This window comes from Nannizzia gypsea, genomic scaffold (genome assembly GCF_000150975.2).
Source record: "Nannizzia gypsea CBS 118893 supercont1.5 genomic scaffold, whole genome shotgun sequence".
NCBI lineage: Eukaryota > Fungi > Ascomycota > Eurotiomycetes > Onygenales > Arthrodermataceae > Nannizzia > Nannizzia gypsea.
The window spans coordinates 1,760,719-1,787,189 of record NW_003345197.1 but is presented as its reverse complement, the minus strand read 5'-3'; the positions used below and the strand labels follow the sequence as shown (position 1 = coordinate 1,787,189).

Genomic DNA, 26,471 nt, shown 5'->3' with positions numbered 1-26,471 from the left:
TTTCTTCTTTTTTTCTTTTTTCCTCAACCTCAAAAACGTCTTAAAAACCAAAAGAAAAGAAGAAGAAGTGAAGGAAAGAAAAGAGTCGCAACTCCAGCGTCGCGCAAGAAGAAGAGAAGAAGAGAAAAGGAAGAAGAAAAGATAGAAGAGAAAGAAGAGAAAGACAAGAAAGTCGCCCTCGCATCCCTCTTGGCCGCCGTCATCCTCGACCCCCTTGCGGCTTGTGGCTGTGGCCGTCATCTCGCATCTCGCATATCCCTACAAGTCACACTCAAGCACAGTCAAGGACAGCCGAAGTAACAGTCGAAGTAACAGTCGAAGTAACAGCCAGGACGGTGATATTATAATAAAGTAGCCTGCAAGACTCGACAGCGACGGCTCCAGGTGCGTCTCATCTTCCCCTGCCTCGCTTGCTGCGTCGTCTTCTGCTTCATCTTCCCTACGCCTTACTCTTCCTCTTCTTCTGCTTCTTCTTCTTCATCTGCTTCTCTTTCGTCGCTGTGGCTGATCGACCTTTAGCTAACCAACGATACGAGATCCAGGGGCTCCATCCTTGCGCTCAGTTGCTGCTCCTCGAACCCATAATAGTTATTATCAAGCGCTAGGGACGCATCCCGGGCCTTTTCTTGGACGGCTGCGAGGTTTCAAGGGGGATTTTTCCAGCTTCTTTTTTTTCTTTCTATCTTATTATCGTTGCTATCTTGTCTTTCTTTCCTTCTTCTTCTTGCGTTCTGCTGCTTTTATCTCGCTGGTGCGCAGTCGGTTAATTGCCTGTCGCTGTCCGGGATATCACAAAAGAGACAACAGGCAACAGACAACAGACAAGAGCAAGAGCAAGAGCAAGAGAAGCTATCGACAGCTTGGATGGTCTCGTCGGCGACCTTGACTGCATCTACAACGACCGAGTAACGCGCTCGTGGACGGCCTGTCGAGCAAGCAACCACCACCACCACCAAAAAGACGACCAAAGACCACCACGATGCGGCGCGGCCTGCTCATCTTCCTCCTCATAAACACGGCCATCGTCCTCTTCCTCGTCCGCAGCGTCTTCACGCTCCTCACGCTGCTCGTCGAGGATGCCACCGACGACGCTATCCAGAACGTCGAGCTGCCCGGCGTCAACTCCAGTCTCATCGACCTGCGCCCGCAATTGATCCCCAAGATCATCCACCAGACATACAAGAACGAGAGCATACCAGAGATATGGGTTGGCCCTCGGAACGGCTGCATAGAGATGCACCCGGACTACGAATACATCGTGAGGAACCCTTTCTATACATAAATGTTGTTTTCTTCTTTACGGCTCCTGGCTGACAGCTTGGTTTCCAGCTCTGGACCGACCAGAAATCTAGGGACTTCATCGCCGAACACTACCCATGGTTCCTCACCACGTTCGACAACTACCCGTTCCCCATCCAGCGAGCAGACTCGATCCGCTACTTCATCCTCGCACACTATGGCGGCGTGTATATCGACCTCGACGACGTGTGTAACCCTCTCCTTAATTCCTCCCCCCTCCCCTCCGACCCTTTCCCACTTACCCCTTAAGCTGCCTGCCTTGCCATATCTTTTATGGTGAAGAAAGGCGACAATAACGAGAAGAAAGCGATTGGTGCTAATGCAGTTACAATACATGCAGGGTTGCAACCGACGACTTGACCCGCTGCTCTCTTACCCTGCCTGGGTACGCCGCACAGCCCCGACAGGCATCTCCAACGATGCCATGGGCTCTGTCCCAAACCACCCGTTCTTCCTGCGGGTAATCAAGTCGCTGCAGGCTTACGACCGCGCCTGGGTGCTCCCATACATCACCGTCATGTACTCGACCGGCCCGCTCTTCCTCTCCGTCGTCTGGAAGGAATACAAGAACACCGACCCGGACGGCGTCAACCGTGTGCGCGTGCTGCTGCAGGACGCATACAACCGCCACTCCTGGAGTTTCTTCACCCACCACCCCGGCAGCAGCTGGCACGGCGAGGATGCACAGCTCATCTTCTGGGTACGTCTGATCAACTCTCCGCACTTGCATTCGTATCCTTTTCTTTTCTTTTTTTTATAACTAACCCGCAATCTATAGATGGGGAGCCACTGGATGCTCATTACCTTCTCTGGTTTCCTGGCGGCAGGTATTGTCGGCCTGGCACTCTGGAGAATCTACCGACGCGTACTCTCCATAGGCTCCAAGCACGCCCGTTACACACCTCTTGCATCAGGCACCTCCTCACCACGCCGCTCCATCTCACCCTCGCGCCGAAAAATGCGCATCCTCCCGCTCTTCTTCCAACGGTCACATGCCAAGAAAGAGGACGAGGAGATTGGACCTGACTCCCCGTACGAATTGGGCAATCGATAGTACCGAGTCGATGGCGGCCCAACCTGATAACCCCCGACTTTCCATACCGAATCAAAAAGAAATAAGCAAAAGGAAAACAAGAGCAAAAGAGCAAAGAGAGAAAAGACGACGACGAACAAGACAAGGAGAGAAAGAGACAACTCGGCCCTTGGGGATCCTCCGCCTTCTGTGAAAATATTCCGCCCACATGTTTTGATATATACCAACCATATACGACGTTTTAATACCCTTGCCATCACCACCACCACCGCTACTACGACCGCCAGACAACCAGGACTTGCGATTGCATCCCCCCCGACCCCAGAATCAGGATAATGTTAATATTCCCTTTCCCCTATTTCCCTTTTTGAGACGAACATGTTAGAGGCCAGTCTGATACCTTCGCCATCCTAATTTTGCCTGCTACACTACTATAACTAGCATGCGCATGCGCACCTACTGCGTTTTTTGGAAGCATTGTACCAGTTAGACATGTCTGCCCCTTTGCTCCTTACACCAGGCTCTCTCTTTTTCCCCCTTTCTCTTTCTTATTTTAATCCTACCACTTGGTTTTTCTTGCTCCCTCCAGGATGGTATGAGTTCATTGCACTGCAGCGTTCTGTTGGCATCACACCTGTATTCTTTTGCCTCCCTTTTTCCTTGTCTTCCATGTACTCTTGTATGTAACTCTTGTTCCTTCACTGAACCCTCCCCAGACCCAGAGGGACACTCAATATTATTTATGATAGAGAGAAGTGAAAGCATTCTTATGTATAATACTGGCATCATAGCTACTAGAAAGATGAAACAAGACTATATTTACACAGAGTAGAGACACAATCAACCCAGCCCAAAAACGCCCAAGATGCAAAGTACCAACCAATACCATGCACAGTGCCCGAGATGCAAAGCAGAAGCAGAAGTAGAATCAACCAACAGACTGAGACTACAAGCCTACTCCCTCGCGCGCCTCTCAGCCCTCTTGACCTTCCTGACTACATCCAGATACTCTCCCACCCGCTTCTCAGCCCATATACACCCTCCAAGCGTCATGAAGCTGATCTGTATAAACGTCTTAAACTGCGGCGTCAACCCACGATAAACCCTCGACATGGGTGCGATCGAGTTCGAAAACGACACGAGGGGCCTGTATATCAGCGGCGTTGGCGCGCGGGGCGGCGGTGGTGGTTTGCCGTTCGCTGCGTTCGGCGAGGACGGCGTGTTCGATGAAAAGTGCATTGGATGCGGAAGGGAGAGGATCAGATGGGCTAGGATCGAGAGGGCGCCGAACTGTGCGAGCGTATGTTATTTAGCTGGTTATTACCTTCTCTTGCTTAGGCTATAACTTGTCTTGCTGGTCCCTGCGATTCTGGTGCTGCTGCTGGTGGAGGGTTCATGCGGGATTTGGTAGGGTATGGATATGGGTATGGGTATGGTATGGATGCTGCGGCTGGCGTGAAGGAGAAGAAATAGGACTTAACGCACTCGACCTGCGCCTGTGATGAAGCCAATGGTTGCTTCTTTGGTGACTTGCGGAGGCGGCTCGATGTCCGCTCGCTGGTTTGATGGCGGAGGCATTGCTTGCTGGTATCTGTCGGATGCGCTGGCTGAGCAAAGGCGTTCCGGGAGTAAAAGTACTAGGTATGGATATCCGGCTGCAAGGGAAAGGTCGGCGATAAAATGGCTGGCTGGTGTGTTGAGTTGTTGGTATCAAGCTCTGCTTCGGGGTCTGATATCGGCTTCGGGCTTGTTGCTGTTTGGTGATGGATTTACTTTTGGCCGCTGGACGATGCCGGCCGGGGAGACCTTGACGTCACTTTGGACAAGCCGGTTGCTACGATGGTTGCTTACGAGCCTGATAGACGCTCAAATATTATGTATTCTTGACGCATTATATTGTTTATGTTGTACTCAAACATAATTAGTTGCCGTAAAGCGGATGATGTGCTTGCTGCAAATAAAAAGACATAAACCGCCCAATGTGAAAAATGTAAACCGGCCCAGGAACCATATAAACCGCCTGAAGTGAAGTGTAAAGAAGAAGAGTGAAGAAGAAAAAGGGGTGAAATAGAAGTATGCAGTAGAGACGCTCATTCCCAACGAAAATGTATGTAAATGATAGGGGGAGATGGCGAAATGCACACATGTAGATAGAAAAAAGTCAAGGAGTTGGTCGATGTATGTACTGGAGTTCATGTTCATGTCATTCCGGTCGATCCAGGACAGGTTTTGTTTGAAAAGGCTTTCTGAAAGCGCAGTAGGTTGTTTCATCAAGTAAATGGAAGAGGGAAGGGAGGAAGAAAAAATTAGGGGTATCGAGTTGAAATGAAAAGAAAAAAAGGTATGCTGGCAACGGAAAATATGTAAAGTCTTGCCAAGTGGTATGCAGAATTGGGGAATGAATAGAAGAGAAGTCTATGGGTGTTAAGAGTGAAAAAGAAATAAAAAGGGGGAATGCTCATGGTGGTATATGTTCAACAATGTCGTGAGCTTTTTGCGTGCCGTCTAAAGGAGGTTGATCTCAGGAAGATTCCAATCTAACTGTGGTGGTGTGTTGGGGTCTGGTTTCTTTTGCAGTTCTTTCTTGCTTGTATTTCTGGCGGTTAACATGCCACGTAGTGATGGTGTCCGTGTAGTACCAAATTTCCGTCCGTTGACTGGAATCCTGTCCATTGTCGTGCTGGTATTGGTATTGATACTGACGGTGCTGGTAGAGTTGCTGCTGCGTACGCTGCTGCTTGGTCGAAGGAGAGCCGGTCGAGGTTGGGTGGACACAGGTGCGGCAAGCTCGTCGGTTTGGATATGTGACTGGGACGAAAACCCAGAGCCCGGAAGGACACGATCAATAAGTGCGCTCTGTTTTGAGCAGGACTGTGAAAATGACCAGTCCAAGTTAAAATCCACAGCTCCGATATCATCCTTTGACGTGTCTGTGTCCTCCATATAATTGTTGGCGGTCTTGAAGCTGGCGGACCTACTAAGTGCTGATGCATCGCTAGATGGCGTCTCAGCAACAGAGGTGCCATCTCGTTGGCTCATGTCTTCAATCGGCGTGAGCGAGAGCTGGTTGAGGAATGTGGTCAAGCTGGCTGCTGTGGCCGGTCGTCCCTCGCTTTTAGTGTCATCTTCACCAACAGGCTGATCATTTAAGCCTTGCAGGATATTGTAGTTCCCGGTACAGGTAGCGTTGGAGGCGAGCTTCTTGAATATTCCACTTATTCTGAAGTGCTTCAATGGCAAATTTGATCTCTGGTCGCGTGAACTGGGGTAAGGATGCAGATGCCGCTACGCCAGGCTGTGCGCCATTAGTAGCCCCGAGAGTGGCCGATGATGCGCGACGAACACCAGGAGAACCACCAGTCTGTGAAACTGAAGGGTGTGACTTAACCAACTTATTACCACTACCACCGCTGCTATAAGAGCCTGAAAATGCTGCTCGCACAGATCGACGAATCGAAGATGCAGTAGAGAGACTGGACCGGAGCCCCGTGTCCTTCACGTCAGCTTCCATTTCCCGTTGCACTCGCGCAAGGGATCGTTTGCAGTCACTCGCCATTGATGGGATGTGTACCAGGGACTTATTCTTCTGCAAAGCATTGACTATGATGGTAAATGCCTGCAGGTTGATCTCGTTGTTTTCACAATGTATCTCGGTCAACGAGTCGTTCTCTTCTATTACAGATGCAAGTGTGTTTGCCCCCTGAACGCCTAGCTTTTGGTGCTCGATCTTCAGTACCTTCAGGGTATTATTCTTTTTCAATCCTGTCAAGGCAAGATTCAATCCAATTCCAAATCTGCTTACGTCAAGATGGGCTTGCTCGCTGCTGATGTCGAGTTCTTGGATGGTGGAGTTTTGCTCGAACATGCTCTGCAAGGCCTTGGATGTATCGGCACCTGCATCGTGGGGGAGAGATAGCCTAGAGATGTCAAGATACTGCAAAGTATTGTTCTGAGTAAGTGCTTCCAGCAAATGCCTGAAGTCCTCATCGCGCTGAAACTCGATACTTCTCATCGTGAGATGGGTTGAGGTGCGGTTCTGCGATATGGAAGCGAACATGAGGTCGCAGTCGATTGCCAGTCTGTTGTCGTTTACATGCAAATGTATGTCCCGAGGCTTTAATTCGTCGTCCACCATGAAATACAGCAATGTAGCGACATCTCCACCAGTAATTCCACACTGGTTAAGGCGCATCTCACGGAGATTTTTGGACTCTGGGCTCGCAAGGTACATTGCAATTGACTCCACTGTCTGCTCGTTGACTGTGGTGTTGTTCAGACATAGTTCTTCCAGCTCCCAGCTCAGCAATGTTTCAGCCGAAATGAGAGGCTCACTCTTCGAGGTCCGCAAAACCTGAGAAAGCTCAAGCTTTCGGATATTCCTCAGACAGCCAGCCTGCTGCTGGAACTGGTCTGGGCTCAACCGACCAACAATATTCGAAATTTGCAGACATTTAAGGGTGTCTTTCTGAACTCGGAGGGTGGACAAAATCAAATTCAAATCGTGGACCTGCAGGCCACAGTTGTTCGCTTCAAAGGCTCGGAGTGCCGAGGTCTTCTGAGACGCCGCGTCGACAAGATAATCCAGATCCGAGTCGCCAAGCTCGATGCCATTGAGAGCGAGCCAGTCTACCCGGGTTAGGCTGCGTCGGCAAAGGGGGAAGACGGCTTCTGGAATACCACATCCAGGGTCGCGTTCGCCCCCAACTGCCTTTGCAGAGCGGGTCAAGCAGTATGAAAAGTCCATGCGCTGTAATGTTCTGCTTTTGAGGGCTAGGGCCCGTACCTCCTGGGTTAGCGAGGCAACCTCCTCTTGTCCGGGGATATTGACCGCCACATTCGATCTTGTGCGCAAGGCGTCGAAATCTGGTCCGTAAGAATCGCGCATCTGTTGTAGGATATCCAGGTTGATGCGTGCAAATGAGATTGTGCAGAAAGACTCGTTGTATCGCAGAGCACGGAAAACTGCAAGAAGTTCCAGAAGAAGATATCCTCCTCCATCCGGGCAACCTTCTCGCGGGAGTAGTTGAAAGGCAGGCGCATCTTCACAATGGTAGTCTACCATATAGCGAATTTTCGAGGTATCGACGTCGTATGCGGCGCAGTAAGCAATCAGAGTCCTGTCAAAGCACCCGTAATCCTCCTCAAAAGTTACAGGTGGCATTACCCGTGCCTGGACATGGGGAGGGACATTAAAGGCGAAGGGTTGATGTATCCAACCAGGTCTTAGATACTCTGCTCGTTGTCGTAGGAATAGTGCGATTTCACCGGAATAGCTTGAAGATAGGTTGACTATTGATGGGCTCTTGAATGGTATCCTGGAGAAATAAATTAGCTTAGCTTTCAAAAGATATGAAAAGAATATGCATTGCAAAGAGTGAGTATGCTTACCTGAAAATCAACTGAAAGGTATCGTCATTGGCCTGCACCGAGATGGAGGACAGGGCCATTATTCCGAGACACGCGTCTAAATCCAGTTCAACCAACGATGCCATGGAAGCTCTATTGGATGATTTAGTGTGAGTTGGGAGGATATGTATCTTATGCGCCCCAATCGCAAGTAGACAGGCATTCGATGCCAGTTTCGTGATGTCATCAGTTGACGCGCGGTTCCCTTGCTTGGTGGACATCCGGTGAACGACTCTATACAGTCCAAAACAATCTGGATCATAGTCTCTCTCTTGTTCCAAGACGTTCGTTACATAGTTGATCGTGTCGTCGTCGAACACGGGCGGTTCAATTGAGATGGCAGTCTCTGCAGCCGCTCGAATGCCCATCAGCCATAACTGCGCTTCTTGCGGGTCTGAAAGTTGGATATGTATAGCCGAGCCTCTGGTGTTCTTCTCGTCCGCGTAGCACACTTCGACTGAGAAGTACGGCTTCCCGTCATCCAGCCGGTGGACGGCTATTATGCTGTTCAGAGCAATTCCTATTCCGCCGTCGCCGCCTCCTCCAAGTGCCACCGCGCCTCCGGCAAGCTGGTTTTCGTGTAGAGATGCAAGAGAGACCATAGAAAAACGGTTCGATGCTGCTGCCGCGCCAGTACTTCGGCCCCAGGATGACGGTATGGATGGGAAGACTTCTGCTGCCTTGCTCTGGCTCTTGAAACGGACGAGGTGAGACTCGGTCAGTACAAGATAATGACTTCGCTTCCTCCACATTGCACCCGCAGTCTGCACCTCGCCGTGATGTAAAACCTTTACGCCGAAACTCCGGTTCATCTGTGGTTGGTAGTGATTATTGTTATTGCTGTGGTTGTTATGATGGTGGTGCTGCTGCTGCTGCATCTTATGGACGCGGGAATTGCCAGACTCCCGCATTATTGGGAGGTCATCTTCGTTGCTCGACGTGGACCTGGATCTTGTCCTGGTCGAATGCTGGTCGTCATCCATAGACTTGAGAGATCTCAGTGAGCCAAAGACGGAGCTTCTGCCTAGGGTCTTGTTGACGGATTTTGATCGAGAGCGGATGTTTGGTTCGGTGGCAGAGTGAGGTAGGGTGAAGTTCGGCAGGTAGAGCTCGTCCTCCTGCTGGAAGGGCAGCGAGGGTGAATACGACAGCGGCCTCGCCGTGGCCTTTGACAGTCTCTGTCTCGTAGCTGTTGTCGTGGTCGTCATGGTCGTTGTCTTCATCTCGCCGGCGCTGCTGGTAGGACGCGGCCTGACAAACGCCAGGCTCAGCAACGAGGATCTGCTTCCTGAGCGGGTTTTCCTGTTTCGTAGCTTGTTTTCCTCTTTACTGCTGCTGCTGGCCCATGACAATGGCTGCTGGAGCTGCTGAAGCCGCCGCCGTTGCTGCTGCTGGTGATCGAGGTGGTCGTGGTGGTGTTGGAGGTGGCTGTCGTCCAGGTGGGCTCCGGCTGCAGAATCAAGCACATCCGCTTGTCCGCGACGCTCGCTGTAATATCTAGCCAGTGTTAACGCATCGCAGGAGGACCGGTCTCCAGCACGAAATCGAGAGCTGGCGACGGGTGAGGCGGACTCCAGAGACAATAGCCCAGTGGACCCAAACACGCCAAAACTCTTCCTTCTTTGCTTCTTCGACCGTTCAGCCATGGCTTCGCGACGCTGCACCTTTGCTTCGACGTCAACCCGGCGCAGGTTTCAAAAACGAACAGCAAGAGGAAAAAGAAAGCAGGCGAAGGCAAAAGCGATGATGATGAAGAGAGAGAAAGTGAGAGAGACGCAGCTAAAAGGAAAAAGAAAGAAAAAAGCAACGAGGAGAGACGTTTGGTTCGATCTTCTCGTATGATACAGCCGGCGGAGATTTCAAAAGGTTTAGCAGCAGCTCATCACCGAGACATGAAGCATGCAGGAGGCGATTCTTCTTCTCCTTCCTCCTCTCGCGTCCCTCAAAACACGTCCGGATAGCTCTTCCGCGCGTGTTCTCTTCCTCCTCCCGCCGGCTGGCGTGTTTTTCGGATAGCCGTTTCTCTCGAGCTTCAGACGGGATGCAGGATCAACGGATCAACAGGTCTACAGAAGGTACAAGCATCGCGGTGAAATCAGCCACAACATCCGCTACTGTTACCTGGACAGGGTAATCGTTCGCCGTCTGAGAGATATCTCTATGAGAAATTCCACGGAGATAGGATATATATACGAACCCCCTGCAGCTGGACAAGGACGGACAAACAAACAAACCCGCACACCAAAAAGAAGAGAGACGGGCAAGGAAGAGCAGACCCCAGGACGAATGAGACCGTGAAGAGGCTGAAAGAAAAAAGAACGAACGAGAAAGAAGAGAGAAAGACGCAAAGAAAAAACAAAAGGAAAAAGGGAGGCAGAGAACGAGGATCTGGGTGAAAAATGGGAGATGATGAAGCTTGCCAACGGGGGCGTGTCTCAAAGCTCCTCCATCCACGCACCGGTTCAGCCACTCCGGCTCCAAGATTCGAAAAAATAAAAAATAAATACCAGCAAGCAACAAGTGAAAGTGACATGGCGGAGGGACTCCACCTGACATGCCTTGGTGCTGCTGGGAGCAATCAACCCAGGCATGGTACTACCCAGACAGAGTCCCCTGCTGGAGCAAGCAAGCGAGATCCAACTAGAGGAGTACATATAAAAAAACAACAATATACAAGGACACCATCAGCCAATCCAGGGGGCGAGGGCTTCCAGATGCAAGTTGAGATCTCGGGAACTTACGGCCAAGGCCCCAATTTCATGCATGCCATCCCAGGAGTCCTTAATGCTCGGGACGACAAACCCGCGATCTCACTCCGATCCATCTAAAAGAAGTTGACCTCCCGCTAACTTAGCTAACTGACTAGCTAGTTAGCTTAAAAGGGGAATTGAGTTTGATCTCCTCTGTCCGTGGGCTGGCGCGGATGCATCGATATATGTATCTGGCCTGGCTGGCTTCCTTTTGCGGGCTTTATCCCTACGACGTCCGCAGAAAAAGGAGGTCAAAACACCACAGCCATACGAAGAAACACAGCAGCGTTGTGCTTCAACGGCGGTAAACGGACAGAATCCGTGTCCTGGCAGCTAGTCATCCAGCGAGGCAGCATCCAAACCTGAGCTTGGTCGAGAGGTTCGTGAGCTTGGGAGTAGGGCGGGTCTCACACATCATAAGTATTACTACTTAGTCAGAGAAGAAAATAAAAGGAGGTCCTCAATGTGGAGCCAGCATGATGTCAATGGCCTCTCCTCTGCAGCATCCCTGCAACCCGCAGACTTTTAAGGAACTCGAGGTCGCACAGAACAAGAGCGTGTCATTCGTGCGAGGATGGCCCCTGTGCGTTGGGTCGTCGTTTTCTGTCAGAAGAAATATCTGTCATGCTGTCGAGAAACGTCAGGACGTTTAGTGGTGGTGCCAGCTTTACCCAAACACATGGCTGGTTCCCTTCGAAAGCCCCAAAATGCTTAACCCTCCTCCATCGTTACTCATATTACGGCGAACTGCAGCATCGGGCTACTTACCATCGGGTATCGGATTATGGTACGGAGGGTACCACGGGAAGCTCCATCCAGAGTTTTCCAGCGGCAAGCTTCCCTCTTTAACTAACAAGGCAATCGAAAACCAAAATTCAGTAGACTTTTGGGCAACCTTAAACCTGCCAGGGTCCCCGGTTTAAAGGTTACTTCTTTTTCCAGCCAGCATTTATACATTGGTACATGCACACGTATTATCTGTGCCACAAATACCTTGAACGCCATTGAGGGGAAAATTATCCCGTCTTTACAGGAGAAAGAAGAAGAAAAAGGCCAAATTCCTCGAATCACAAACAACGACGATGAGATCGATACGATACTAGCGGCTCGCACCAAGCAGCATTCCTGTCTCTTGGCCGCTATCGTGGCAAATTGGAATTCGCCAATCCCCCTTTTTTGTATATATTAAGGGAGTTTCTTGAAACAAGCAGCAAGAAGTTAGGCGGGATCGGAACTAAAACTGCCTCGATGGCATTGACGGACTGCAATGCCATGGCGGCTTTCGCTGTCCTCTCTTCCGGGAGTATCTCCCTCTACCCTAGCAGGCAGAAAAGCGGAAGGTGGAAAATACTCAGAGTGATAAAGTCGATCGAACGCCTTGTCAGTCAGTACTAGATTTTTTTACTTTTCTCTCGTCAATCCACCAGCAACAGTATGAGATAGCAACCTTTCTACTCCGTACTTCGAAAACGTCCATCTTGCCCCGAGGCTCATTTAGTGGTTTCTAGTTATGGATAGGGCTGAACTCGGCTTCATTCCCAAGGTTTTGGGATTTCGCCGCTGAGGCTACCTACCTATCTCCGCCCAGCTTGGATATCTCCAGCTCCCCGGGTTACAAGTTGTCCGTCTGGTGACTGAGATAGCCGATATTACGGAGTATGATTGTTCGATTTGTGGGGTTAATTGGATTGTGGGGATTCTTCTCCTCTTTCCCCCTGGCAATAGCTGTGATCCTTGAATGATATTACCGAATCTCCTGAAGATGAAAAGCTTGTCATCCACAACAGCAATTTCGCGACTCAAGCACACTTCCTGTAAGTAAGATAGAGCAAGGAGGGCATTCGATATTTCTCGCTATGATTTCGCATGAGAAGAAGAGGGGTTTCTCGTACATTTTTTCCTCTTGGTTTGTGGAAACGACGGCAAAAAATAAGCCGATTGGCAGTGGAATAAGCAAGGATGCATATCGACAGGGAAGCAGAAGAACGAGCAACAAGGGAGCGCGTCTTGACTCTCCTTTTTGGGCCAAAGCTGAACTCATCACACTCCATTCATAGTTGACTGTGTTGTCAAAGCACTTATATGGTGATCGGAGGAGGATCATACTCCAAAGAAATCCTATCAATTCTACATTACTACTCCATACGGAGAACACAACCATTGATATAGATGTTGCTACGCTATGATCTTCTGGTACTCCAACAATCTCTTAGGGGAAAGCTCTCGAAGGGAAAAAAAGCAAAGGAGCGCCCTTCTGCCGCGTCAATGCCGCATGAATGCCAACGCTTCCGAACTGCAGCTTAAGAAGAAAAAACGCAGCAGGGTGAAGCGAGTTCTTTGAAGCAGCTGGGCCCCGGAACGGCAGAGAGGCGTGGGGGGAACCTGACGAGGCAATCCCTTCATGCATTGTCCCTCTTCTGCAGCTTCATGCTCGACATAGTTACATGGTGCGAAGACGCTAGTTACGTCAAGGTGCCACCAAATGCGCTGGCACAAGTGATGCCTCTAGATGCTGCTTATGCAGTTATGCGGGTTTCCTAGTGAAGCAATCAAGCTTGTTGGTGTTAGAAGAGCAATATTACCGCCTGCCAGCGTCTACAGCTGTACACATCTGCTCGAGTAAAGAAGATGATGCCATTGTATAAACTACAAGTGAGCTGTGCTCAGTATGTGAGAATCAACCATCTTTGATGGAATGAGTGCTACAGTGCGAATCAACCCAGGTTATAGAATGCAAAGTAGCATGGGCTCCTGGCTGATTAACCACTTAGGCTATTTTGCTGGAGATCCGCTACCGGTGGGCTCCGCTGGAGATGTCCGGATTTCGTCAAGGAGGCTTTCAACAATGCCTCTCCATTTATCAAGCAAGAGACACCTTATTATGATTCCTGGGTCGATCAGTAATCTCAGGAGTCGCTAACCAGCTTACGTTACTGGCAACTGACTCTCAGATATCAAATTCTCTAATGGTTTATTCGCAACAGTTTTGCTTCTTCATCGTTCGCTTTGGGGGTGCGATTTGTGACACTATACAACCCCTATTCAGAGATACCCAGAAGCACAATCGCCATATCACATCAATCAGATGACTGCGTGATGCCCAGAGCTCTAGTTAACTGCAGAGCCATGCTGTTCCCCGATTATTCGTGAGTTGCTGCCCGCTATCCAGGCGGCGAAGCTACTCAGATGGTGAAAGAAGCTCTCGATATCATGTCCAATGCAACCCCCCGTCGCCCGATTGATACTTCTCATCAACAAAAGTAATCGCCTTGCTCGTCGCTCGACAAGAAACAAACTGAGAAGGACGGATAGATACCGATTGTCTCGCAGTCTGAATTGAAGCCTGTTCTTTCACGGAAGCCTACTGTCGTGGTGCGGTCATGCTACGTCATGCTGCATGATACAGTACTATATGAGACCGATAACATATAAAAGGGACAAATTCACCAGAGGCACTCTATATTGATCCCAAGTATTCATCTACCTGCATCCAAGTTACTACAACTTCCTATAAAGGACCTTCTGTACGTGTGTCCCCATCTTTTTGTTACTATTTTTTCTTCATGTCCTAACACAAAGATTTAGATATCAACTACGCCACGATGAAGTTCACCAGTCTCCTCTCAACCGGTCTTCTGGCCACTCTCTTGCCAGTCGTCATTGCCAACCCAATGCCTCTACAGGAGAGCGCTGGTGTCCAGCAATCCCCTAACAAGCGTTATGCTGCTGTCCCGAGGGGAGGTGTTCCCCGCCCCGAGTGCCGCGGCAGATGCCAAACTCGAGCGGACTGCGTTGCTGGTTGTGACTGTAACCCAATCCGCGGAAGCTGTGTTGGCTGGAAAACTGCATAGATCTTGCATCCATCTTGGGTAAGCCTACATCTTTCCAAATAACTGCACTTTATTCCCTGTATAATTACAGCGACTAATTCCTAAATTGGTTTAGACAAGACAAAAATTTTGCTTCAGCTATGCTTTGATGTTAGGTTATAACTGGGAGGCGATGCAGGAGGACAGGTGAAATCGTATTTTAAAGCTCAATACCTAGAAAAGTAGGATATGCCTCCAAATAAAATGGTATCTTCTCGACTCTATGGCCTGCCAGCAACAGTAACCAATAGCAGTATTCCCATCGATTAACGGTTACATTTTATAGAGGGTAGGTACCAAATAGCTAACAGGAGAAATATATAGAGACACAGAACGCAACCCATAGATGGCCAGACGCCATACTTTACATAATTCTTTGCTACATGCTCCATCAAGCCATGACTCCCATTATTTTAAGCTTGATTTCATTATATACTACTATACAAACATTTTAGTTGCTATAATTGGTGATACTTCGCACTTTCGCGCATGAAAACTCGCAGTTGTCTTGCCGTCGGCCTAGGTGCATCCAACTATGAACATATAAATACAGCCTAGGTATCCATAGAAAACACAAAATCAAGAAGCCATTCACCCTAGATTCAAATCCTTCCTGTCTAACAGAACGCCATTCCCTCAAAGCCGTATGTATGGGTATCTCTAAAATCTATAATTAAGGATCATTGAGGCTGATAAATAGAATAGAACATCCCTTAGGCACAATGAAGCTGCAGATTACTAGTATTACCGCTCTCCTGGCGCCCATGCTGCCTGCCGTTATTGCTGGGCCATTGCCACACTCCGAAGGTGCCCTTGATCTTGGCTAATCTCCCAATAAAGCTTCCGAAGACCTTTTCCCAAGAGGCGGATCGGATTGTGGAGGTCCTTGTACGGCAGGATGCAAGAAGCCATGCTTCTGTGCTGGCTTGACGGGATGGTGTACTGATGATCCAAATGCAATTTGGTAGGTGAACAGCGGATACTGACACCTGCTTGCAAGGAAAGGATAATGGATGGTTATTCGCGAAAGTGAAACATCTGAGTATCGAGAAATGTCGGTTCAAACGTGCGATGAGAGGTTGTGTTTCGGGTGATACGGAGCTCCGACTTATGATATCAAGTGTTGACATGTCCGCGAGAGCACGATAGAATAGTAATAATACAAATGTTTTCGGGTCATTCCACATGCGGGATCTATAAAAGGTTCATAAACGCCATGTATGCAGGAACAATGGTGGTAAAGGGGAATCAGGTGCAAAAATATTAGCAGAGGGATAATAGGATATAATACAGGGGGCAGCCACTTTGCTTATGAAGAAATCTGAAGGAGGCGGAGGGTGAGGAGATGTTGATACAGAATTGATTGAACTCAAGAAGGGCTATAAAGAAAAAACCGAGTGTAGAAGCAGAGTCTAGCCCTGGTATTGAATAATACCCTTTGCTTTCTCGATTTTATCCATCTCGTCTCTCCATTTCTGACCGTCCTTGCTGATCGCGTTCAATCTCTCTTTAAAGGCCGAGTTCGGTGCTTCATCGTCCTCTAGAGCTCCAAGGAATCTTGACCGCCGTTTCTTGCATGCATTATACAGAGTCCATCCTCGTTCTTTGCCAAAATGAGCAAGCTGGTATTTCACAGTCCATGTATCATTGGCAGTGAACTTGGTGGGCCTGTCCACTTCATTGCCGTTGACAAAATTGCGAATTGATAAAGCCATGGCAAGTAAAGGCTTTTCAGGATCAATTTCATCCCCGGAGGCTGATTCTTTCAACTCTGGTTCTTGCTCGGTAGGGTTTTCCGTTTCACTAGCCAGTGAATCTTTCTGCTGAGCTTCAAGGAGCTCAGGGTAGAACACTCTCTTTTCGTAAGCCTGGATTTCATCAAGGTTTCTTTCCTGGATCTTTGTTATATCTTCTTCGGTCATGGGTTCGGCAAAGATGTACATAAATGGATTCTGAGTTTCACGGGTATCAAAGTGGAATCTCAGGGACTGCTTGGGGAATGCCTCCGTAGCCACGTCAATGACCTTATTCCATATATTAAGACTGAGTTTGAACTCTGCATCGCCGAGAGCTGTATCCTCTTGACCATGGATACACTTGTCCATCTCTGGTAAGCTGATATACTGGAATCCGAATATTCGTTTGATGTTATGGAAGGCAACAAATATGCCATCCATTCGACCAATGCGAACCTGAAGATGATATTTCAAGAATGCAGAGCGCATCATATCATAGTACTCCCGCTCAAAAGACTCAAAATCTCCCAGGCGTGTCTTTATTTGATATCCCATCGCGTTCCATGGCTCTCTGGCATCCATGCGAATGGAAACAACGGCGCGAGTCTTCAAATCGAACATACCAGTGCCCGGGAGACGGGGATCGTATGCGTCAAGTTGTGATCTCATCAAGAAATCACCGCATGTCGAATAGTGGTAGACCTCAGGGGGAGAGTCCTCTTTCAGTATCTTGTCCGGGCTGTTCCTCCGGTAGCGTTCATACTGGTCTCTGGGGATAGTGAGCAGTTTCTCCATGGACTTTCCTAGTCCCATCAACACATTGGACGTGTCCCATTCTTTATCAGCATCGACAGCATAGACTCCATCTTTATATCTCAGGAAAACAACTGCGGGGAGCCGAGAAAGCTTTGTATAGGTTTTCGAGGTAGCCGGAAAAGAATTCGATAGGTGCGACGTGTTGAGCTCCCGCCATTCAGACAATAAGAAATGGAAATGTGAAAGCACACCGGTCATACTAGACGAGGACCCAATGTATTTTTTCCCCGCTGCTATCGCTTTGTCCTTGAGCACGGTATCTTTCGAAGATGTGATGTAGTCATTCAGCGCTTTGAAGTCAAACTCGGAAACGGGCATTATGTCGCGTAGGTATGGGTCAAAGTTATAAACCATCGTCCGAGGATCCTGTAATTGATAAACGCCAGGGCTAATCAGGTTAGCGGGGGTTTTTCTGATGAAAGGATAGGTTACGAGCATACTTGAATAATACTCTATCCAGACCATATGACAGGGAGGGAACTTCATCTGATTCAGTGTTCAAGGCTATGCAAGAAAGTGATCCTGTTAGAAATGAAGATCTTAAATTAGACACGGCCATCAACTTACGAAGTATTTCAATGTCCCCAAGAGTAACCTCGCTTGTGAGCTTGGGAGACGCAGATCTCACGGGAGCAAATTCATCTAGACCACCTTTGGACGCTTTGCCCGATTTCGACTTTCCATTCTGAGCTGCGAGGTTTAGGGCCGCTATAACTTTGCTGGGTCGAAGCTAACGAGCGAGACGGACATGGTTAGATGGGGCCAATATAACAAATGCGTAGAAGTCAAAGTACAATTACCTTTTTCAGTCGAAGTTTTGATTTCTGCTGAATTAGGATCATATTCTTTATATTCTCGTCCGAGTTACCAGCCAATTTCTTGGTCTGCGCTGCAGCCTTTTTCTTCCTCGTCTTCGACTTTGACTTTCGCGTTTTGGCAGATTTCTCTTCTATCTCTGGGACGACTTGGGTATTCGCCGATTGTACCGATGGTGCATCTTGGGTAGATTTGCTCGCCTAGACATTTACACAGGTCAGCTTGTCAGAACGGCCAATCAAACCGACAAATGCGACAGATAGTCACGTACTTTATTCGCATCAGCCTTCTCTTTCCCTTTTCCCTTCTTTTTGCCACCGAGAGATTTCTCACTCCCTGTTCCTTCAATGCTTCCTCCCTCGTTCGGTTTTACTCCCACGCTGTTGGACTGGGGGGGTGCGTCCGGTTGTATGGGAAAAGTGCCATGGTTGTGACGGCGTATAACGGTAGAAGAGAGCGCAACGCTTCTTGACAGGCACGATTGACAGACGTAGGAGCAAATTGGCCGTCTTATCGACTTAGACAGCATTGCAGTCGAGTTTCGGCGCCGTATCTAAAGGAGGGTATTCTTCATGAACAAAAAAAAATCCAACAAGAACAAAATATCCAACGTGAAAAAACGACGCTTCAAAGAGAAGAATCGCCGAAAAGAACCCCCCAAGCAGCTGTAAAATCTACCAAAAGAAAGGAGCAGAGAATTAGCAAAGCTGAAGCGTGAAGAAGGTCGAGATTTTGTTTTGCGAAGGAAAAGCTCGAAAAAGGTTTTGGAGAGCTGTCTTTGTTTGCACTGTTTGCACTCTCACGGTTAAAATAAAAAAAAAAATCACAAAAAGTAAAAAAAGATAGAAAATGAATTGAAAGACAACGAGATGAAGACACTGTCTTTCTGATGATTCATCTAGTCGCAGAGGAAGAGTAGATTCCATTAGTTCATATAGACTTGCAAAGTTGCAGTTGCAGTGGCAGTGGCAGTCTTGTTGTTTGTAGAGTAGTTAGTTAATAATCAAGCCAAACACCATGTCCCGGGTAAAAGTAGCCAACTTCAAGTCGATATCATTTTAAAGCATCTCCTTTAGCTACTTGTGACTATACTTGTTTGTAACTATGTCTATCTATATAGATGCACTTTTGATGGTCATTTCAATGCTGCCGCCGTAGCGAATCATCATCATCAAAATCGGTTATTTATCAAAAACCGCCCGCAGACTTTTGGTGGAACTTGAACTTAAAAAAAACCCTCGCGGGAAAAAAACTTTCGAGGGGAAGAAAAAAAAAGAGTCAAAAATTCGTAGCATTTTTCTTCATATCCAACGTTAATGATCAGATAGAGGTGCGATATCAAGGGATCTTCTTCTGGTTGGGACGGATTGTAAGTGTCAATTTTTGTTTTATCTTTCTGGTCATTTCTTTGTCTCTTTTTACTGCAGTTTTACTCTGCGCTTAGCCCCTCCATGCCCCGCGGTTTGGCCGATAATGATGATATCATGGGCTATGTGGATGCATCAAACGCGTGTTACGACTGCGATCTCAATTCGAGATGCATTATTGACACTGTTTGTTCGTTCTGGCGCAGGCGGTAGGCGTGCTGCGTTGGAAAACCTGCTTCTGGCATAATTTGATACCCTCCGCCAGCAGCAGTGCTATACTACGCAGCCAGCAGCAGCCATAACAACTCATCATTGAACTCCTGGGACAACAACGGCCACTAACAAATTTATAGTCGGTTTAAACCTCGAAGAGCGCAAGATGCTCCAGGAAAAGCTTCGCGTCCTTGTTGTTGGAAGCGGTGGGCGTGAGCATGCATATGCATGGAAGCTGAGCCACTCCCCCTTGGTAGAGAAGGTCTTTTGTGCCCCTGGAAACGGTGGGACAGATGGAGGAGCTTCTTCAAAGATATCAAATATCTCAGTCAAAGGAGATGATTACCCGGGACTGGTAGCGTTCTCCAAAGAGAACGGAGTCAACCTTGTTGTCCCTGGTCCTGAGGCTCCCCTTGTTGATGGCATTCAAGGATATTTCCAGGCTGGTAAGGAATAATCAACAATTTACAGGATACGCTTTGGATTGTTTTTTGATCGCAGCTGATAGAGTTTCTCAGTTGGCATCAGATGTTTTGGACCTTCCAAGGCTGCTGCCCGTATGGAAGGTTCTAAAGCCTTCTCAAAGGACTTTATGCAACGTCACAACATTCCAACGGCTCGATATGGAAACTTTACCGATTATAAGGCCGCCTGTCAATATCTTGACTCTGCCAACTATGATGTTGTTATCAAGGCTAGTGGTCTCGCCGCTGGTAAAGGTGTCATTATTCCTCAAAACAAAGAGGAAGCGCTTATGGCCCTGAAAGAAATCATGGTGGACCACCAGTTTGGAGATGCAGGCAATGAAGTCGTAATCGAGGAATATCTTGAAGGAGATGAGCTCAGTATTCTTACCTTTTCAGACGGTTACACCATCCGGTCGTTGCCCCCTGCCCAGGATCACAAGAGGGTCTTTGATGGTGACCAGGGCCCCAATACCGGTGGTATGGGGTGCTATGCCCCTACCCGAATCGCCTCTAATGCAGTTATCGAGACCATTGACAAAACCATTGTGCTACCTACTATAGATGGAATGAGGAAGGAAGGTATGGCTACCGTCTCACGCTCTAGCTATCAAGGGCCGTAAGCTAACAGTTTCTAGGCACACCGTTTATTGGTATACTGTTCACCGGCTTAATGATGACCAAGAATGGACCCAAGGTACTAGAGTACAACGTCAGAGGAGGGGACCCAGAGACCCAAACGTTACTACCACTCTTGAGTGATGACACGGATTTAGCCGAAGTTATGGTTGCCTGCACAGAACATTGGCTTGACGGAGTAACTCTTAAAGTGGAGCCTAAATCGTCCGCCACCGTTATTGCTGTGGCAGAGGGCTACCCCGGATCTTACGCCAAAGGGAGAGATATTACACTCGACAAGACTGCAGACAACACCTTGATCTTCCACGCGGGAACCACGCTTGCAGACGGCAAGCTCAAAACCTCTGGCGGCCGTGTCATTGCTTCCACTGCAACAGCAAGCACTCTTGAAGATGCCGTAAAGGCATCCTACTCTGGCATCTCCGCGATTCATTTTGATGGCATGCATTACAGAAAGGACATTGCACACCGCGCGTTTAAGCCGTCGTCGAAGACATTAACTACTCAAGAATCACTAACTTATGCCTCAGCGGGTGTCTCCATAGATGCTGGTAATGAGCTTGTCAACCAAATTAAGGCTAACGTTGCCCGAACCCGCCGCCCTGGATCTGACGCCATCATCGGTGGGTTTGGAGGAGCTTTCTCACTAGCATCATGCAAGTCTGGCTTCCATGAATCATCTCCAACTCTCATTGGAGCCATTGATGGAGTTGGCACTAAGCTTAAGATTGCGCATGAAATGGGTATCCACAACACAGTCGGCATTGATCTTGTTGCTATGAATGTCAACGACTTAGTGGTACAAGGTGCCGAGCCCCTTATGTTCCTTGACTGCTATAGCTGCGGGAAACTCGAGGTCGAAGTTGCCGCTGCTTTTGTTGCTGGCGTTGCAGACGGATGCGTGGAATCCGGTTGTGCTTTAGTTGGAGGTGAAACCGCGGAAATGCCTGGTCTTTTCACCGACAACAGTTATGACGCTGCTGGAGCCGCCATTGGTGCCATCGACACCTCTAAGAACCGTCTACTTCCAGACATGGACGCAATGAAGCCTGGTGACGTCTTGCTTGGTATTGGCAGCAGTGGGCCACATTCAAACGGTTTCTCACTCATCAGGAAGATTGTTGAGAAGTCGGGACTGTCGTATCAAGACCCTGCACCATTCAAGATGGGCAAAGAATGCGCGAACTTGGGCGCAGCTCTGCTTACTCCAACACGCATTTACGTCAAGCCACTGCTTGCTGCTATCGCCAAGTTCCCCCAGGGAGCAATCAAGGGTATGGCGCATATCACAGGCGGCGGTCTGGTTGAGAACATACCTCGTGTTCTGCCCAAGGGCCTTCAGGCCGACATTGACATTTCATCCTGGCCACTACCCGAAGTCTTCAAGTGGTTGAAAAAGACCGGCAATGTGGCAGGATCAGAGATGGCGAGGGCATTCAACAACGGTATCGGCATGGTTGTTGTGGTGGACGAGTCCGAATCTGCTAATATCAAGAAGTACCTTGAAGAGCTGCATGAGACCGTCTTTGTTATCGGAAAGTTGGCTGCGAAGGCCGATGGAGATGATAAGGGATGTGTGCTTAGGAACTTGCAGGTCTGGGACGAATGCTAACTAGTTAACCATGAAAAGCGTTTGATTTCTTTTCTTTTTTCCTTTCGCTCTTTCCTTTTTCTCTTAAAGATAAATCTGGTGATGAACTTTTCACGGATTTTTTAGCTACACTTGGACTCCGGCGAATAACTAGGATATTCTCGCTTCAAAGACGAAATAAAATAAAATTCAAAGAACCAACATTGATGCTGTATGATGACGACGATAGCTTATCTTTGCCCTCCAGTGTTGTTGGGTGGCCTAATAAGACATTTCCAAGCAGATGCCCGGTCCTAAGCACCACGGTCAAATATAACGTGTTACAGGATAACGATATACAGGATGTCTCTTCTCTGGCATCACGTCACTCATCTGACTGATCTTCTCACTTCTTCTTCCTCTTCCTCTTCGCTTACAAAGAGGTTAAGATGAGCTTGTTTTACTCAGGGCTCGAGCCGGAGTTGCTCAGTCATCTTGCTGCTTCTGCAGAGTAAGTCTAGCTACACAGTAAGCATGCATCGGCTATCAAATCAACTGCAGCATGGCACCATGGTTACTCTATAAGAGACAGGGTCTGCATGTCTTGCGCCTATGGAGTCCGATTTAGACCCCGAAACTCGTCTCTTCTGGATGAATATAGCCACGCGTGGATGCGAGTTATCGGTGACAAGAGGCACCGCTGGCTATTTGGTTGGAATTACCTGCCTCTGCGGAGTACCTGGGTATATATCAAGCACTGCTCTTACAAAACGTCCTCTGACGCGGCCCAGGTAACTACGGGAGACTTTAATTACACGAGTCTGACATCTCACCGGCCAGCATCTGAATGAATCTCTGCGGGCGTCCTCTCTCGCTTACACTTCGTCTCTTGGATGCCTGGCTTTAATTGAGCTCGATATATTAAAGTGCCCCTTCGAGCGAGAGACTCCGAAGAACGAAACATATCAACTTCTTATTTCGTGCAGATCGTAATCCCTCAAATAATCATCGGGCCATGGCAAGGATGTCCCTCTTTTGATCTGCGAGCACATACTGTCCAGCCTATCATGAATATTGATTATACGAATTTGGTCCTTCGCATGGCTTGGTGCCCGCTGTGTGGACTAGATATGCGAAAGTCAAGACTGGAATACCGACATTAACAGCCTACCACAAGCCGTGCCTTTTTTATCACTCGCCTTGGAGAAACGAGGGCGGGATTTTTATATAGATCGCCTCCCTTCGGGCGAAAGATGAAACGATGGGGATCGTCGATGGCTATGCTTGTAACGCAAGGAGCCTCCCCTCAATCTAATTGACAACATATATACTCCGTATACACTTTTTTTCTCTGGGGAAGAGAAATTAGATGGCCCTTAATGAAGCCGCAGAGAGGTCAAGACTTTCACCCGGCGGGGAGCCATGTCTCTACGTTCCTATGCCCGAGGTCTAGCTCCTAGCGCTGCAGGATGGATGATGCTCACTAGTTAACTAGTTAAGTCAATACTGCATCATCCCTCAGAGGGGAACCGCATTCTGCATCTGGCGAGTCGGTGTACGGCAGATGCAGGGCTCCAGGGGACCTCGGCCATGCTACGCCTAGCTATCTATAGCGCTTGGCCCCCGAAGTCCCTCTTGCGCCTTGCCCGACAGAGTGTGGTTAGCCGGGGCAGTGTCCTCTTCCAGGCCGGGGGCGGCCCTGGGGCTTGTTCCTGCGGCAGGGGCCCTTCATCCAACCCGATTGCTTGGACTGTCCAACAGCCAGGGAGGCAGCGTCATGGCCCCGCCGGACGGAGTGAGCGAGAGGGCGGATTCGACTGGGATTCTGGAAGTTCGAGGCTTATACGCTCACAATCCGCAGGGCCAGGCACACTGCAGTGCACATCCAGAATGCTACTCTGGGGACGACTAGTTAACTAGTCGTCCTCTCTCAGGGCTTGCCGACCTTGATATCCTGGGGACGGTGACGTACGCCTCTTCGGGGCGGGTATGCTCGATGCTCTTGTCCCATTTATATCCGTCTTTGCAGCGGACTAGTCAACCCTCGAGGCAAACCACACTCGCAGCAGCATGCGTCTTTTGGTCTGTTCAGCGATGGGGTACGCTACGCCCACCACTAATCGCCTTTGTGACAGAATGTATTGGAGTACGGAGTAATCAAATTTTACTCTCTCTGGAGGGCCCTTCGCTTGAAACCGATGAGGAACCGGGGCCCTGGCTCATCTATACTTAATTCCTCAAGGCTAGGTTGGCGGCGAATTAACAATCTCGACTACCCATGTCATCTAACTATATATCCACCCCAAGGCTCAGATACGTGCCGGCCTCACTAGTAATCAAGAGACTCCCCCTCAATCCCCGTTGGGACGGGCGGACGGACAGGCATAGATGATGAAGGCCCACCGTCATCCGCGTGCATTTACGCATGGTTCGATAAGCAGACAGCGATGTATGCGGCGTTCTCGGTCTGAGCCGAGGGGTTTCATTCCTCCCCGTGGACAGTCAACCATGCCCTTCTCTTTTCCGTGAAGCCAGGGAGCTTGATATAAATAATTGTGCCGGCAACCCTCTTTTGCCATTCTTTCTTTGGACCATGATCAAAGCATCCTGAGGACATCAGATCATTCCACCGGACAAGCAGGCCTTGGTCTCCTTCCACACTCCTTTTCTTTTCTTGTACTCTTTACATTTTCATTCCTTCAACATGCGATTCTCTTCCGCTCTTGCTCTAGGCCTGGCTTGCCTTGCTAACATTGGTGATGTCTTTGCAAGACCCACCCCCGATTCGCGCCCTCCACCAAGTGGCGGGTATAAGACTGTTGGATACTATGGAGACTGGGTGCGTTAAGATACCAACTGGATACCAATGGTTGGCCTCTTCCTCTTTAGCACTACTGACCGGTATAACTATTAGGACGTCTATAAACGCAACTTCCACCCAAAGGATTTAGTTGGAGACCAGTGGACTCATATTCTTTACTCCTTTGCCGCCATCTCCCCTGAGGGTGAAGTCTCCTTTAAAGATACTAGCAACACCCAGAAGATCTATGAGGGAGATAATCAGAGTCTTCAAGGCAACAACCTTTTTGGTTCCCTTAAGCAGATGTACTTGATGAAACAGAAGAACCGCCAGATGAAGACCCTTATCTCTATCGGAGGATGGACCTACAAGGATGCGTTTAGTGGACCTGCCAGTACTGATACTGGGCGTCAGACTTTCGCTAAGTCATCTGTTAAGATGCTTGCAGATTATGGTTTTGACGGAATTGATATTGATTGGGAGGTAAGTAACGATAAATAAAACTATTAAAGTAGTATATACTAACTGAACATAGTACCCTACAAACGAGAAGGAGGCTGGAGACTTTGTTTTGCTCCTTGCTGAAGTTAGAAAAGTATGTATGATATATCCTACAGGTTTAGTCCCTCGAGCTAACTGGTATTTTAAGGCACTGGATGAATACTCCAAATCAATTGGCGACGGATATAAGTATCTGCTCACTGTGGCCTCCCCAGCCGGTAAGTATCTAGACTTCCATTATAACATACAAAGATACATCTAACAAAAAACTTCCTAGGTGCCTCGCACTACAATATCATGAAGCTCGGTGAAATGGATAAACATCTTGACTTCTGGAACTTGATGGCCTATGATTACTCTGGTAAATGGGACCAAACCTCCGGACACAGTGCTAATATCTTCTCCTCTACTACCGATAAAACATCTACCAAGTTCAATACCCAGGATGCCCTCCTTGCTTATTATGCTGCCGGTATCAAGCCTGAGAAGATAGTTCTTGGTATGCCTCTTTACGGCCGTTCTTTTACCGGCACTGAGAACAAGCCAGGTGCTTCATTTAGCGGCGTGGGTGAAGGCAGCTTCGAGGATGGTGTATGGAACTACAAGGACCTTCCACAGCCGGGCGCCACAGTCGTTGAATGTGAGCAGGAAGTTGCTAGCTACAGCTATGACCCAGCCAAGAAGCTCTTTATTAGCTATGATACTCCCAAGATTGCTGGCATGAAGGCCAACTATCTCCGCCAAATGGGACTCGGCGGCACTATGTGGTGGGAAGCCAGTGGTGATAAGCCAAAGGGCGAGGGCAGCCTTGTTGAAACCGTAAGTTCCAACTCGCTCCCTTCCTGATCTCAGTCGTTACTAACGTAGGTGGTAAACAGGTTATCGAGCGCCTTGGAGGCCGCGAGACCATGGACAAGAGCGAGAACCAGCTCAGCTACCCACAATCGCAATACGACAACATCAAAAACCAAATGAAAATGTAAAAGACCGCGAGTTCGGTCTGACAAGCTCCTCTTGAGTCGAGCTGAGGCAGGCCCTTGATCACACATACAGTGGTGACGTTTGCTCATCGCTTGTATTTTCTTTCTCAAAACCCCTATACGGCCATACCTACCATGATGATCTACCACTCTCCCCTCCTCTACTACCTCTTTTCACTCACGCTCCATGGCCTTATATTTTACTTCTTCTT

At 48.6% G+C, this 26,471-nt stretch overlaps 8 protein-coding genes across 8 annotated transcripts; 5 read left to right on the top strand and 3 right to left on the bottom strand.

Annotated features, from left to right (window-relative positions):
* Positions 1-979: 979 nt before the first annotated feature.
* On the top strand, positions 980-2,353 carry MGYG_06519 (mannosyl phosphorylinositol ceramide synthase SUR1; the record flags this gene model as incomplete). Its single annotated transcript, XM_003171928.1, has 4 exons — positions 980-1,258; positions 1,330-1,485; positions 1,640-1,999; positions 2,078-2,353. 4 exons carry the CDS (start codon positions 980-982, stop codon positions 2,351-2,353), a joined length of 1,071 nt encoding a protein of 356 aa, XP_003171976.1.
* Positions 2,354-3,407: 1,054 nt separating this feature from the next.
* On the bottom strand, positions 3,408-3,910 carry MGYG_06518 (hypothetical protein; the record flags this gene model as incomplete). Its single annotated transcript, XM_003171927.1, has 3 exons — positions 3,408-3,622; positions 3,667-3,776; positions 3,816-3,910. 3 exons carry the CDS (start codon positions 3,908-3,910, stop codon positions 3,408-3,410), a joined length of 420 nt encoding a protein of 139 aa, XP_003171975.1.
* Positions 3,911-4,837: 927 nt separating this feature from the next.
* Positions 4,838-9,384, bottom strand: MGYG_06517 (hypothetical protein; the record flags this gene model as incomplete). The annotated part of the gene is made up of 3 exons (XM_003171926.1): positions 4,838-5,552; positions 5,596-7,647; positions 7,721-9,384. The coding sequence occupies 3 exons, from the start codon at positions 9,382-9,384 to the stop codon at positions 4,838-4,840; spliced, it is 4,431 nt and encodes a 1,476-aa protein (XP_003171974.1).
* A 753-nt stretch (positions 9,385-10,137) lies between these two features.
* Positions 10,138-10,566, top strand: MGYG_09127 (hypothetical protein; the record flags this gene model as incomplete). Its single annotated transcript, XM_003171925.1, has 1 exon — positions 10,138-10,566. One exon carries the CDS (start codon positions 10,138-10,140, stop codon positions 10,564-10,566), a length of 429 nt encoding a protein of 142 aa, XP_003171973.1.
* Positions 10,567-14,090: 3,524 nt separating this feature from the next.
* On the top strand, positions 14,091-14,508 carry MGYG_06516 (hypothetical protein; the record flags this gene model as incomplete). The annotated part of the gene is made up of 3 exons (XM_003171924.1): positions 14,091-14,229; positions 14,340-14,357; positions 14,474-14,508. 3 exons carry the CDS (start codon positions 14,091-14,093, stop codon positions 14,506-14,508), a joined length of 192 nt encoding a protein of 63 aa, XP_003171972.1.
* Positions 14,509-15,769: 1,261 nt separating this feature from the next.
* Positions 15,770-18,254, bottom strand: MGYG_06515 (mitochondrial membrane protein Pet127; the record flags this gene model as incomplete). The annotated part of the gene is made up of 5 exons (XM_003171923.1): positions 15,770-17,297; positions 17,350-17,413; positions 17,477-17,639; positions 17,710-17,925; positions 17,997-18,254. 5 exons carry the CDS (start codon positions 18,252-18,254, stop codon positions 15,770-15,772), a joined length of 2,229 nt encoding a protein of 742 aa, XP_003171971.1.
* Positions 18,255-19,471: 1,217 nt separating this feature from the next.
* On the top strand, positions 19,472-22,020 carry MGYG_06514 (phosphoribosylamine-glycine ligase; the record flags this gene model as incomplete). The annotated part of the gene is made up of 3 exons (XM_003171922.1): positions 19,472-19,751; positions 19,824-20,351; positions 20,408-22,020. 3 exons carry the CDS (start codon positions 19,472-19,474, stop codon positions 22,018-22,020), a joined length of 2,421 nt encoding a protein of 806 aa, XP_003171970.1.
* Positions 22,021-24,682: 2,662 nt separating this feature from the next.
* On the top strand, positions 24,683-26,262 carry MGYG_06513 (endochitinase 1; the record flags this gene model as incomplete). Its single annotated transcript, XM_003171921.1, has 6 exons — positions 24,683-24,817; positions 24,893-25,261; positions 25,314-25,373; positions 25,428-25,497; positions 25,557-26,098; positions 26,158-26,262. The coding sequence occupies 6 exons, from the start codon at positions 24,683-24,685 to the stop codon at positions 26,260-26,262; spliced, it is 1,281 nt and encodes a 426-aa protein (XP_003171969.1).
* Positions 26,263-26,471: the final 209 nt, after the last annotated feature.